The following is a 15143-nucleotide window of genomic DNA, read 5'->3' on the forward strand; positions in this document are numbered from 1 at the left end:
TCATTAGCTGGGAGTCAACTATGATAGGCACATATATTTGTACTCCATAGCACCAAACAGACACTTTCAAACTCCATTTCATTTGGTTTTGGAAACTGTTTTGCAACTGAAGGAACACATTCGAGTAAATTCAGGTAAAAAGGCTTCTCGCTCATTGGTCAGTGGGCCAGCTGGTACTAGCACCTCGTCTAAAGCCCGTCCTCTTTCTCTGCACTGCACTGTCTCTGCCAAACTACCAGGGAGATACAAGGTCTTCTACTGTTTCTCTCACAGAGAAATATATAAATATAAGGGCATCCTGCGAGTCAATTTCAGCATCTCCTCTCGCTTTCCAGGTTGCCTCCAAGGTGATCTCATCTTCACTTACGACTGTAACTGCCACCCCAGAGCTGTCCACACTCAGATCTATCTCCCAACCCAGCTCTCTCCCAAGAGCCAAGCGCATATGCACAACTGTCCCTGGACAATGGCACATAGAGGTTGCACAGCAGCTCCCCCCACCACCCTGCCAAGCCTACACACATGCCCAGAGCCGAGCTCCCAGCTCCCCTCCGATCTGCTCCTCCCCAGGCGGGTGGCTCAGCACCCACATAGCAATGAGAGGGGAACTTGCAAACAGCTCTTGACTCCCTTCTGTTCCTTATGCCATCAGGCAAAGTTGACTGTACTGCCTGGATTCTTATTCCAAGTCATCCCTTACGTTCTGTCCCTTACCCTTTCTCTCCTGGATCCTTCCACAGCATCATAACTGGTCCTCCTGTGTCTATTTTAGGCCCTACTCAATCCATTTTCCTCACTAACTCTGAAGAGATATTTCCAAAACACTCATTTGACCACAGGTAGGTCCGCTGAGCACCCTCTCACGAGACACTGTGGCCTCTGCAATATTGTCAATGTCTTCAGCATTCCAGGCCCTTCATGATCTATCCCAAGAGACCATTCCAGGCATAGGCATCAGGCTGCACAAAGGGTGGGGAAGCACAAGCAGTGCTCAGGGAAGAAGGTGAAGTTCAGGGCTCTCAGATCCCAACAGATAAGTCCTGGCCTCTGGCAACAATTTGCTAAGAATCATTTGTTCACCAACCTGGACTGTCCAGTAGAAACAGTGGTGGAGCTTACGAAACTCCCCCTGCTGGATTCCACAACAGACCAACTGATCACAATTGGGGGGGGGGAGGTGGCAGATGTATAGATATATTTTAATTCCACAAGTAATTCTAGTGTTCTGCTACAACGTTAGTTCTGCTAGGGTTAAGAACCCCTTCTCAACAGCTTAATTAAATGGGTCACTATATAAATATGTTCAGGTACTTGTAGAAATTCAAATACTTTGTAACTAATTCATGGTCAATTCTAGCCTAATACCATGTAACACTGAACTTAAGGATGAGCTTTAAGAGGCTAAACAATCCTGAATTTGTGGATTTATTAGCCATTCTTCCTGGCTGCAGACAATAGGAGCCTTTACATTTAAGTCTAAGCTCCAGCTAATGGTTTATGATAAACCACCTGGAAGTCAAAGTAGCATTTTCTCATTAATTGGATGTACATTGTTGCCATCTACACAGCTGAAATGACAGTGCCTACTGGTCAGAGTTGGTGTTGGAAGCACACAGATGCACATGCACAACAAACAGCGTGCTGCTGCCCGCTAACGCCTGCAGGGGGGAATACACAGCTCCACGCTACCTCCTACCTCCGGTGTTCTTCACCTGGGGCCCACGAATTCCCAACAGGACCATGAACAGAATTCAGGGGAATCCATGAACTTAAATGCAATAAAAAGCACAGCTTTAATTTTATTAAATTCTAACAACTTAAACAGTTCCTTCAATTAAGAATATAGCCTCACAAAAAGCAAGAACAAAAGCTGTGACTCTGATACCATAATATTAATTTTCGCAGGTTACATTAAATATTTACACTCATCACTATGTCAAAGTGATGGTTATTATCAGACCTGCCACTAACGAATTAACAATGCCTTATATTCCCTTTATCACAAAATCCTAAAACATTTCGATCATTTCAATATAATCAGTCCTCTGTACATATTAATTTGATACATTTATATGTTTTACATAGAACAAAAATGGTTAAGATCCCCTGATTCTCTTTTTAAAATGTTTTTCTTTTCTTTGCCTGATTGCAAAATCATGACTCTTCATGCAGCATTAATGACGACTTTCCGAGGAAACCATGCTTACATCAGTCCCGCTGTATTTCCCAAAAGCCAATCAGAATCACCACTGAGTGTGTTGGTAGAGGTGGGAGGCAGGTTTCAGAGACCACTAGGATATGGGGCAAGGTTCTCTCCACTGGGAAACATTACAGTGTAAGCCACAACGTTGGTATATAAACTTTCAGGCCTTAAAACTGAAGTTTACCAGAAGACTAAACGGCATTCTCAAACTCTCTGCATTTTATTGCCCTTAACAGTCCAATACTGTCCTTTGGGAATGCAAAGATTTTGAGATGCACCTTCTAACAAGATCCTGCCTGATGCTGACGCCGCTCCCCTCTCCTCCTTGGCATTCAATTTCCTCTTTGGTAAAATAAATGAGTTAGACCAAAAAATACCTAAGCACCATGCAGCTGTCAAGGTCTGACTCTGTCTCCTGGTCTCTCTACCCGACCTGTGACAAGCGCAAGGGAACCTGGTGAGACAGTGTGTGGCCCCCGACCAGGGCAGATGTGACAGATCCACAGGGATACTACACTGATGACTCCATCTTCAACACCACACTCTGGCTCACCAAGTTCACCTGCCACAGGCTCTTTGGAGAATGCTGCAGCCCCACTGCCACCCCCTGAGTCATCTGTCCCTCAAGAGACAGACATCTCCTCCCACCTCCCACCCCACCCTTACATCAGTTATCTCACAGCACACACGGCCGGTTCAGCGTCAAGCTTTCTTCTCCGCAAGTACATGTGATTATTCCTATCCCAGGGACTTCCCTGGGCACATCTACACTGTGAGGTGCTACAAAATCCACGTGTCATTCATCCAACATGTCAGTATCCACCGTGTGCTAAGATGATAGGAATCTTAGCAATTGAGGGCAGAGGCCTGCAACAGTCCATTCCTGCTACCATGTCCACCAGCCTTCCTGCAGCATCCACACCTAGCTCTTCCCCTCCCCTCCTCCAGCAACTGGAGAATACTCCCTTCTCGGAAGTGTATTTCTGGATCCCACCCTCATGTCCAGGATTCTGCTCTACCAGTTATCCCCTTCCCCTGTGTCCCAAACCCCTCCCAACTGTCAGCCTCTCTCCCCCAACTGGCTCCCTCCCATCAGCATTTTAACACTCTGAAATCATTTACCTGAAAGCAAACATGCACAAACAGCCCCTCCTCACCAGCAGCACAGAGGAGGGGCTTGGGAGCTAATTAGAGAAAAGCAAGACTGAGGCCAGTTCAGAGGCTGCAGCAGCGACCCAGAGTATGAGTCCCTGCACACAGGCCGCGGTGGTAGGAATCGTTAGACAGTGGATTCGAGTTGCACTTTAAAGTTGTGACATATATGACACTTTCTCTCTCAGATAATATGTATATTTTAATAGTTTGAGTCACAGCTGAGAAGTAGGGTAACACTCTAAATAAAGCGATAGGCCAGGGAGACAGATATTTTTAGGCAGGAGAATCTTTGGTCAGCCATCTAATTAATATTACATAGTCACTTGTCTACTCTGAGAATTTAAAGGGCTGTAATCTCCAGGGCAGAAAGTTTGGTATCCAGAGCATTCCTATACATCACATTCTATGCCCACCTAAAAGTGGCCCATGTATGCACAGACGGGGCACATCAAGTGTGCAGAGACAGGGGAAAACGAAGGATGCATCTGCCTGAAAACTCCTGCTGGCTCTGCACTCAGAGCACACATGCGGGAATCCACCAGGGGTGAATTATAGCCTGCTCTGCGGTCACCCGTGGAGGAGCAATCCGGGTGTCCAACAGGACAGATCACACACCAGCTGACACTATCATGCAGCAGCCGTGAAAACGTGCTGTCAGGTGGAACAAATTCATCAGCGTAAGCTCAGTGCCCCTGCGGGAGTTCAGCTGGAGACCCAGGCTCTCCAGACTCAGCCACCCAGAGATGCAGGAGGAGAAGGAGCAAGGACCTGGAGCGGCAGCAGGAGAGTCAGTCCCAGCGATGGCCCTGCCACTCACGAGCTTGCTGACTCTGGCCGGGCGCCTCAAAGGCTCAGCTCTCAACAGCCTATGTATGCTTCCACATTCCTCGAGTTTCAGTGAGGAGCCATGAGGTAAGGGAGACAAAAAAGGCCCAAAAACTAAAGGGCAGCGTAAATGTGAGAGTTACACAGAAAAAGATCATTTTGAGCACTTGGGTGGAGCAAGAGGAGGCAAGATGGGAGGCAGCACTTAGATCCACAGGACCGCCCAGCCCTGCTGCAGGCTGCTCCAGATTCCTAACACTGATCAACGCAGTAACCCAGTCAGTGCAGTACCAGTCAGTGCAGTGCCCCACACCTGTACCGTTTGTGCCAAGCAGAAATCTTACACACATTTCCAGTTGCTCCCAAGAAGCAGGCATCACCCTCCATCACCTATAAGAGGGGATCATCACCCCCTTACAGGTTCTTCTTCCTCCACCAGATCTTCAAATGCTCCGTTTCCTCAGGGTTAGATCTGGGAACTTTTCTCAAGCATCTGTCCCAGGAAGACATCACCCATTCCCAAGGCTTCGAGTCCCACCTATAGGCCAAGACCTCTCTCAAGTCCATCACAGACTCCACTGCTAGACAGCGCTATTTGGATGTCAGGGGTCAGAGTTTATCCCAAATAAACTCATGTTCAACCATCTCCTACCCCCTTCCCCCATCTTCTGTTCTCAGCAGACGGAACTTCTATTTACCCAGTTTCCCAAAGCAGAAACTCAGAAATCATCTTTTCCAGGGAGGAAGTGTACCAAACAGTCAAGAGCACAGGGTTTGGAATGAGGCCCAGGAGCCTATCATCTCTGCCAGCTGCCAGCTGTGTGCCTTAGGCAAGATGTGTGCCTCTTCTGCAGTAACAGTCAGGTAACGCTCGTACATCACTCATGACCTTAAGGAACATTCCCTGCTATTATGCATAGCAACAAAGTAGGGAAATATTTTTGAGACTTATTAATGTACTTTTCCCTTTTACATTGCTTTTACATGGCATTCTCCTTCCTCAACTCGAGGCGTTATTGTAACAGGAAGGCAAAGACAAAGGAAAAGTGCCAAAGTTCACCTTGGGACTGTCACAACAGGATATTTGAGTACCAAGCGTGGTAATTGTCTCGAAATTCTGTCTGCTGTTGCGGAGAAATGAATTAAAAGTTTGTTAAGTTTCCATCCTGAAATCAAGAGCCAGGCCTGGGAGAAAGTGGACATCAGTTTCACCATAAACCACAGGTAAAAGAGAACTCAGGATGTGACATGAGAGAACCAGGAGAGGCTTCTGGTGCACAGAGAGGATCCTGGAGGAAGGCACGCAGCGGGACCAAGGGAAGCAGGCAGTGTTATTTCCAACTTGGGCTCTTTAACTCCCACTTCTTGCTTTAGGGGAATCCCCCGGACCAGCTTAAGGAAAGCCCAAGTTCAGTTTTGGCATCCTTAACTGAAGACCAATGGCGCACCAGTATTGGAGAAGGAAAGGGCTAACTTGTAGGGTGCTGATGATGGAAATCAGAATTTTCTTCTTATTTCTCAAAATTTAGAAGGGTCTCCCAGACAGACTCTTCAAGGGTAAGTCACTTATTCTCTCTGTAATTACAGAACTGCTAAGTGAGAAACTCTGCAATCCCCTATGAAAAAGTCATTTTGGTGACCTAGTACTGTGAAGTAAAGACATCTTTGATTAGTTCTAAAACCAATGCGTCATCAGCCCAACTTAGCGAGAGAAGAAACAGCACAGGAGCAAAGGAAAATCTGGATGCTGAAATGGACACTGCCACTTCCAATGTGATCTGGACAGGGTCTACAACTACCGTGGGTCCACGATGCATGTCACGGTAGTATTATACCAAACTGTGATCCTCACCTAGGAACACGGTTTGGATGTGAAGCACTAGAGTACTTTGGTTGACTCATTATCAAACATCACAGCAAGAAACTATTAGTAAATTTCTGCTAATGCAGCCCCCAAGTATTTCTATCCCAGGAGAACAGGAGAGGGCCATGGACTCCTTCTCTGGTCTGGATCTACACTCTTGGCTTAACTATGGATGCACATTTTATGGGATATATTGAAAAATTGGAATATATTCAAAGGAAGTCAATCAGAATTGTAAACTGCCACACAAGGCATGTGAGCCAGACAGGAAGAGTCTAGCTTGGAGAAGCAGAGACTAAAGGTGCATTCCCAGAGCAATCTGTTCTGGTGACTTCTCCAGAAAACAGGCAGCAACTATGGTGGGAGTTAAGTGACGGTAAGATACCTGCTCACCCCTGAGTTCCAAATAATGGGATGAGGCGACTAGAAGTTTTCAGAAAGACTGGGGACCATGACACTGAAGACACTGAAAAGGAACCCCTATCCTAAAAGATTTGGCCTCAAAAGCCTTCCAACTCCAAGTACAGAAATCTTAGCCATTCTGTGCATTTCATGAATGTAGAGTCTGCAAAATAAAGTAAGAGGCTCTACAAATATAAGGAAGTGAAATGAACAGCACTGTAGTAATGACAATCTCATACACCTGGGAAGAAAAATCTCTGCCTTGGATTGCTGAGCCAGAGTTCCTGCCCACCAGGTAATTATGATGGATCAATATGTGCAATGACAAATGGACTAAAACTCTGGGAGCCCAACAACCCAGTGGGGAAGTGGAACAAACTGAGAGAGTGCATATCGATCCCCAATGTCCTAACTGAAGATTGGTGCTACACATTTAAACTAAATGCAGCTAGACTCGACAGAATTCACACACCTCTGTTAACGGGTCCCCAGGAACTTCTCAGTAAGCACAAGGTTAGGGGTACAGTACTGTCATCTGCGAAGGACAACTGATCACAAGTCACTGGATGCCAGGATTTTCCCCTGCTCTTTATCCCTCTGCTACCAGGTATGAGGCATTGTCTAAAAAAACATCCCATGCTTCTAAGTACTCTTGATACTTGCTCTTCTAAGGAAGGTTAAGTCCCTTTTTAACCAAAAGAGACATCTTTTTTTTAAAGCAGGTCATCGATCATGAGGCATTTTGTTCTCTAGTTCTGGGAATACAGAGGACCAAATTAACTTCCATCATCTTTTGGCTGTAGGTGCCCCTCTTCTGGCTTCCAAAATCATTGATCTATGATGGAGGCAGGAGCCAGGCAGACTCAAAAAACATTTGCTTTTAAATCTGTGCACTGTGGTTCTAAAGGATATAAACGCGGGGCTTCTTCCTGGACGGGCAGCTTCACCTGCACTTTCTGCAACCTTTCCCTGCACAGAAGAGTCCCTCACTTCCCAAAGCCCCGCTGTTGACAAAAACCACATGGATCACCCAAGTTACACAGGTGATTTCAGCAAAATTCTCAACCCTGCCTCACATGGATAGCTCCCGGGAGTGTTTATATCGACACCTGAGCCCCATCTGATTCACTCAACCTCTTGGGGGGAGGCGCGGCCATGGGTAGTTCGGAGCCTTCCCGGTGATTCTCCCGTGCAGCCAGGGTTGAGAACCACTGCAGACGAGCCTAGACAGCTACCACCTTTGAAGGATTCTCTGCCTTCTAACAGGCTCTCACATTCTGTGACTCCTTTCCTTGATCAAAACCCACCCGCAGATCCTCAGTTCATACTGAGATGCTAAAAGCAACCAAGCGTACCTTCAAGACTGCAGAGACTATTGAAACCTGGGACAGATTGTTTTCCTGAGCACCAGGTCTGAATCACCAAAATCATAGAGACATCTCTTCTAAAATTTTCCCAAAAACTTGTCCAAAGGCTTTCTCCTTTCTGAATCAGTTATAGAATTTTTTTTAAAGATAATTTTGTTTTTCCCATGAAATTCTGATTCAGTAAAGCAGGTGTGTGTGTGGTGGGGAGGGTTCCCTCAGTGATTCTGAAATAGCGCCATCTAGGGGTGCCTCTGCTGACTCCATTCACAAGCAAGGCCCTTGCGGGGATTCAATTCTAACAATCTCTCTCCATTATCAAGAATCTCCCCAAGGCTTTCTTCTTTTTTAAGATAAAATACTGTCCACTGTTGTACACCTACATCCTAATGTAATCAAAGAGCTACTAAAAAGTGGGGCTCTTTAACCCAGCCTAGTAAGCTGACAGAGAGGAATAATGGCCATGTACTCTTAGTCATGGCCCCTATGATGGGGATGGCTTGCACTGAGCCAGCCACCTTCCTCCCTTTGTGCACATGGATAAGAACCACAGCAGGGGCTGGGGGACAGATTTCCTCTGTGGACCATGAACTAGGCCACAAAGACCACTGAATCTGTGGCTTTAGACACTGCCCTAGACACTAAACTAGTCCTCCTTTTTTTCCCCACCTGCAAGGAAAACTGAGCAAGCTCCCCCTGAAATATTTATAAATTCCTTTCTGTGCTACTATACTAACACACTGTGTACATTATAAGAGAGACACTAACTGAATTTTGTATCTTTAAAGATTGTGAAAAACAAAGTTCTAATATTTTCTTCCTGCACTTCAATCAACCCTACAAAAACCGATGTGCCCAGCAGTTTGAAGACTGCCACTCCAGCCATCTGATCCACCACTGCAGGCACCAGAAGTGACTAAGCCTCACTTCTACCCACTTGTGAAAAGCTGCTTTCTGGCCACCACCACATGCTCAGTTGGAGATACCAGGCAGGCTCTTTCAAGCCAGCTGCCTACAAAAACAATCAAATAATCACTTGGTTCCTGCAGTGTAACATATTACTTTCCTGTTGCTTAAGCTTAAGGATGCCATTACCAAAAGGCAGTGGTGCCCACACGCTGACACTATTCTAGGGGCTGTGTATGACAGAAAATGGGTTTAACATAGTACAGTTGATGCTGGCTTTTCTCTAGACGGACTGACAACCACCTACAAACCTCTGCACTTCTAATTGCCAACACGAGCCTATAAAAAAGTCCAAAAGAACATTGTTAATCCCACGAAATTGCCCACCTTCTACTATCCCCTTGGCCGTGAAGGACCATCTGTTCCCCGAGGGCAACTCTAAAGGGAATCTCACTCAGCACTGATGTCGCCACCCAGCACTTCTTCCCTTTGGACACTATGAAATGATGATGATTATTATTTACCATCAGATCATTAGTATCATTTATCACCAGATAACCATTACCACCCACCACTGCACCAGACACTCACTGAACACTTACTCTGTGCCAGAAGTCATTCATTCTAAGCACTTTTCATTTACCAACTCATTTAATTCTAACAATCTTACGATTCAGACACTACATTTACCCCCATTTTAAAGATGAAGGCACTGGTACAAAGTGAGGCGAACCTAAGTAACTCGCCAAGGTCACGTGGCTGCTATGCTGAGAATCCGGGCAGTCTTGCTCCCGGACACTGAGCCACCTCACTGCACAGCGTCACCTCAGCAGACGAGGTTCACAGCCACTCCTGTCTTTCAGGACACAGATGTAAAACAACATAGTTATAAAAGAAAGAGCGGTCACCATGGCATGAAAGTTGTTAACCACAACGTGAAAAGAAACTATGTTTCAACCTGCTCAGCCTCACATTCCATTAGCTTTTTTCACTGAAAATTATTTCAGGCACCGTGAAAAACTAAACCTTATCACATGTCACCACCACTATGAATTCCAAAAGAAGCCCGTGTGGGGTGACAAGTATGGCTCTGACAGCAGGACAAGAACGGAGGGTGGGGGGGGTGCGTGAGCGCACGTCCCGGAGGACGTGGTGCTCAGGCTCGTGTGTGTGAAGTCCCAGGTATTTCTTACAATAACCTGCAAAGGGAAGTCCACATGCATCCTCCTGCTTCAGCTGAGGACGTGGAGGTGCCCTAAGTGACAGTACTTGACCAGGTGAACGTGGGGAGGAAGTGGCTAACTGGGGTCTGGCTGGCCCGCATCCTCAGACCAGACCTCAGATCACGTCACCATGACCAACCTGGCGTGCACGGCTCTTCACATGACTTCAAACACAAGTCAGTACCTGACTACATTTGTAGTTCTGTTAGATTAAATTATCTGTACCTAGTCAAAGAGCTGCTCCCAGCATGTCACAGCAATTTATCCAGATGAACACCCCTTCACCAACAGATAAGAACAGAGGCAAAGGACTTGTTAAATTTGCACATGCATCGAGCCAAGGAGATCTAATGTATCAGACACAGAACTCAGGATTCTCAAAGATACACTGGGATAATCGAACACAGGGACCAAAGGTGAAAAATGCAGATAACTGAACCCTGCTCAGCACATAAAAAAATCAATCGCACATGTGCAGAATGAGGGCAACATATCTTAAAGGAAGTTTGAATTTACAGTGACAGAAAGTAGATCAGTGGCTACCAGGTGGTGGAGCAGTGGATTTTAAAGAAACACAAGGAAACTTTGGGGAGCTAAGAAAATGTTCATTATTTGGACCATGGTGGTGATGGTTTCCTGGGTGTACGCATGTGTCAAAATCTGTCAAATTGTATCTGCGACTTAACATGTGTAACTGCAATATGCACAGCTTATTGCGAGTCAACGAAATCTCATTAGAGTTGTAATAAAATTCTTGTGCATGTGTGGGCAGAGGGAGGAAAAACAGAAATTTAACAGCTTGCAAACGTAGTAAAATCAGCAACATGAAACGCCTGCCAAGTCGGGGCAACTGTAGGCTCCTCTAACAGAACTTCGGTGTGTGAGTCTTTGCCTCACCTGGCAGACCGCCTTCAGAGACCTCGGGTATCAGAGACAAAGACCGGATGGTGTCCGAGGGTGGCCCCCAGTGGGAGAGGGGCTGAAAACCATGCTCAGAAGGAACGTCTGTGGGGGGCAAGATGCTCAGCCAGAGCTGGGGAGAGGGGCTGCCGCGTGTAAGTAAACGCCTGCTGTCCCGTGTGGCTGCACAGGACCGAGCTCAGATGCGTGGTGGAGAAATTCCCAACAGTGAAAGATGTTTAAAACGGAACACATCTGAGAGCCAGTGTTACCTGGGCTGGGGACGGGCAGGCAGCCCCCAGAGGACCAGCGGCCAGGATGCGGTCTCCAGCATCCTTACAGTTTAGCCAATTCCTTCCAGATGACCGCGGGCCCTCTTCTTTCCAACATGCTGTGATTCCCCAGGTAAGATAAAAAGTGATTATTAATAAACTGAAGTATCTTTCAGCTCTGTGATTTCTGATTTGGGACTTACCTCTTAATAACATTCAGAACCTCCGCAGTGTCACAGAAGTTAGACAAAGGAAATGGTCTAGTCCTGTTCTTTTCTAAATACACAATTTCAGAAGGAAGTGACAATATACACTACAATTTCTTTTAACATAGGGACATCATAATTAGCTACATTCACTGCACACTTAACTTCCCCCTACACTCAAATTTAAATGATATGACTAGAATTTTAAACATGATAGGTAGAAATATAAACTATACAGTCTAAGAGATTATAAAGGATCACGAGGAAGCTACAGACCTTGGTGCTGGGGCACCCACCCCGAGGGGTGTGCAGGCCTGGCTGAGCAGGACGGCACGGGAGAGCGGACAGGGGAGCAGGGAAGAGTCCAGGGAACACAGCATCCCAGGGAGAATCTCAACAAAGGGAAACACTCGGGCACGTTCCAGGAAGAGGTAATGCCGGAGGAAACAAAGTCCTTCCTGTGTTCAGACATCTTGAACATCTCCCAAACCCTGTGCTAAAGCAACTGACTCCTAACTAGTCCTGACTCGAAATCATAATGAATGGGAAGAAAAACAGAAGTGGTCTAAAAATCAGGGCTGACTGAAGTCATGGTCTCAGACTTTACCGTAAAAATTCAGCAAGTCATCGCTCCTTAATTACTGACCTCCCCAGTGATCCGTCCCTTGTCGTCTTCAACAACAGCTGATGAAGCTGTCAGCTTTAACATCAGTGCCCCACACTTTTATGCTGCTCCCGGCATTTAAAGGTTCCTCGTGGCTTCTCACAGGTCCAGGTCCCTCCCTGAGGCAGGGTCACTGTTCTTAAAGGGTGAAGACACTGAGAACCACAGGCCCGCAGAGTTCGTGCATGGACACACAGTAGGTGAGAGAGGCATCGCCAGGGACAGACCCCTGGACACTCCCGCACAGCAAATACCTTACAGAGACACTAGACCTGGCTCTGCTCTAATCAGTATGATCATGTTCTCACCGAAAACATGAGGCTCCATCAGAAAGTACCTCACACACCCCGAATGTCCCCAAACTACAACAACCCAGAATAGTAAGCCACTTCACATCAAAAAGCAAGAAACTGACATCATTCTCGTTAAAACTTGTCAAAGCAAGGTTGTGAATTTAGGTCACCTATGTGCAATTCTTTTTAAAAATTATTTTCCCAAAGATCCTGAAACCATTCTTGTGGATCCCAGAGTATTCCCCGCAATGGCTAGGAAGGTTAAGTTGCCGCTTCTTTTTTTTTCTTTTGACCTCCAAAGGTGGAAAATGTAGAACTTCCTCATTTCTTCTCCCTTCTGCAGCAGAGTCAGGAATTTCTCTGGGGACACTCCCGTGGGCACAGAGCAGGTGTCAATCAGCTGCCTTCCCTGGCTCAGGACAGGCCCACCTTTCACTATAAGTCACAGCTTGGAAGCACAGCAGAGCCAGATGGAAATGTGTGTGCTCAGTTACCCTGGCTACCTGAGTGACTGAATCTGCTTTGCAGTGTCCCCAGTCTCTTTCAGAAAAGAACACAAAAACTCAAATTTTTTTAAAAAAGGATCAGACCTGGGGAGCACAATACGATGGCCTGCTCCCATCAGCAGAGCTAGAAAACACACCAAAAATTCTCATCTCACCGTGGAACTTAGACACTTTTGAATCATTAAGGGAAAAGGTCTATCCCTGAGGACCAGGCCAGTCAATAGGCACCCCTGGTGGAGGGACTGCAGGTTCTCAGCCAGTACAAAGGGCTTTGGGGCAAACAGACTGGGTCTGGACTTCAGCTTCACCGATCTACAGGTGTCCTCATCCTGGGAAATGATACAGGAATATGGAGGAGAAGAAAAAGATTTTGAAATAGGGCACATCAGAGAAAAACTGTTCTTTAAACTTCCCTCGTATCATATTGTCTCTTTAATGAGCTCTAAAATGTCTCCATTGCTCTAGGCCAGTATTTCCCAAAGACTCCTCTGGGAACATAAAAACAGTTCTACGTCTAAATAAGATTGGCAAACCCAGCATAATGCATCCCCACCTTGGAGACTCAGAACCTGTGTCAACGCAACTGCTCTGAGAAGCCCCCTGCCTTGAATGTTTCACTCGATTAATCCAGGATCGCTGGACCATCCTCACAGCCTTTGCCAACAGAACACACTTTTCTTCCCAAGTCCCCCTGGCCTGCAGAGGCCTCCACAGTCTAGCCGCCCTGTCTCTAACTGTACAGTCCACAACCCCCTACAGACCCACCTGCCGCGCAGGTTAAACTTTCCTGGGCGCTGTTCCCTGACCACGCCTTTTGTGTACAATAGCTTTTTTGAGATGTAATTCACAGAACACACAATTCGCCTATTTAAAGTACCAATTCAGTGGGTTTCAGTGCATTTGCAGAGTTGTGCATTAATCACCACAGTCAATTACACAACATTTTCATCACTCCCCCATTTCCCCTCAAACCTCCAGCCCGAGGCAAATACTGATCTACCTCTCTCTATAGATTTGTCTATTGTGGACATTTCACGTAAGTGGAATCACACAATATGTGGCTTTTTATGTCTGGCTTCTTTCACTTCCAAGGTTCATCCAAGTGGTACCGTGTATCAGCATTTTGTTTCTTTTCATGAGCCAAATAATATTCTACCATATGGATACAATCACATTTTATTTATCCATTGGTCAGCTGATGGATATTTAGTTTGTTTCCACCTTTTGGCTACTGTGAGTAAGGCTGCTATGAATGTCTGTGTGTAAGTTTCTGTGTGGACGTATGTTTCATGTCTCTTGGGTTCACACCAATGAGTAAAACTGCTGAGTCATGTGGGAACTCAGTCTAACCTTCTGGAGAACTGCCAGACTATTTCACAAAGATGCTGCACATCTTACACTCCCACTAGCCGCGTGTGAGGATTCTAATTTCCCCACGGCCTTGCCAACACTTGTTATGATGTCTTTTGGATTATAAACGTCCCCGGGGGATGTGTGAAGCATTGTGTCACTGCAGTTTTGTGACCCTGCTTTTTGACGTTCACTCGATCCCACCCACCTAGATGTCTGCTTTGCACTCTGTGTGTCCCACCAACTCACCAAGATCCAGCTTAAACGCTAAAGTTTCCTTGGACTGGGTGTGACAGTCAGTTTCAGACTCAATTACAATGACTCCAAGCATGGCTTCAACTCTCTGCAGTTACAGGCTGTTAGGCCCCACTCTGCCTTTTCTCTCCAACCAGACTGCGAGCACCTTAAGAACTGGGGAGCAGGGGGAGGGTATAGATCAGTGGTAGAGCGTATACCTAGCATGCACAAGGTCGTGGGTTCAAACCCCAGTACCTCCATCAAATAAAATAGTAATAATTAATAAATAAGTAAATGAAAACCTAATTACCCCCCCCAAAAAAAAAAAGAATTAGGGAGCGAGAGGTTTTACATTTCTTAGTGTTCATTCAGGAAGGAGCCTATCAGATAACTGATACTTCACAAATGCTGGCTGTACGATTTAACCTAGGAGCTGAGGCTGAAGTCAGGGAGGTAAAAATGAGGAAAAGGGCATATTGGATCTCAAACTTGGAGGGAGGAGCAGAGATACAGTGGAGGTCAGTCCCCTTTCTCACAGGGGTTCTCGAGCAGACGACCTGATTCATGAATTTGATGTTTTGTACTACACTAACCTTTTTCTTCCCTCTGAATCTCCATTTAGTCCCAAGTCTGGACTTGGTGAATTCAGCCTGGACGGGGACAATGAACCGATCCTCTTATTACTGTGCCTTCTCTTCCCCTCCGTCCAGCACAGCAGGACCCTGCAGGAACTCTTGGGATGGGCATGAAGGTCTGGATTTATCCCTTTGAGC

The 15143-nt window shown here is 46.2% G+C and overlaps 1 protein-coding gene across 5 annotated transcripts in view; it reads right to left on the bottom strand.

Annotated features, from left to right (window-relative positions):
* LOC140690465 (unconventional myosin-Vb-like) overlaps positions 1-15143 on the bottom strand; it is a 110239-nt gene that overhangs the window by 42613 nt on the left and 52483 nt on the right. Inside the window, exon 5 of one of the 5 annotated variants that reach the window (XM_072952271.1) lies at positions 14383-14544. The exons of the other annotated variants lie outside the window; for them this stretch is intronic. Within the exon in view, the coding sequence (XP_072808372.1) occupies positions 14538-14544 (7 nt within the window). The 3' untranslated portion in view covers positions 14383-14537. The remainder of the gene's footprint in view (positions 1-14382; positions 14545-15143) is intronic. 5 annotated transcript variants of the gene reach the window in all.

This window comes from Vicugna pacos, chromosome 30 (assembly GCF_048564905.1).
Source record: "Vicugna pacos chromosome 30, VicPac4, whole genome shotgun sequence".
NCBI classification, from domain to species: Eukaryota; Metazoa; Chordata; class Mammalia; order Artiodactyla; family Camelidae; genus Vicugna; species Vicugna pacos.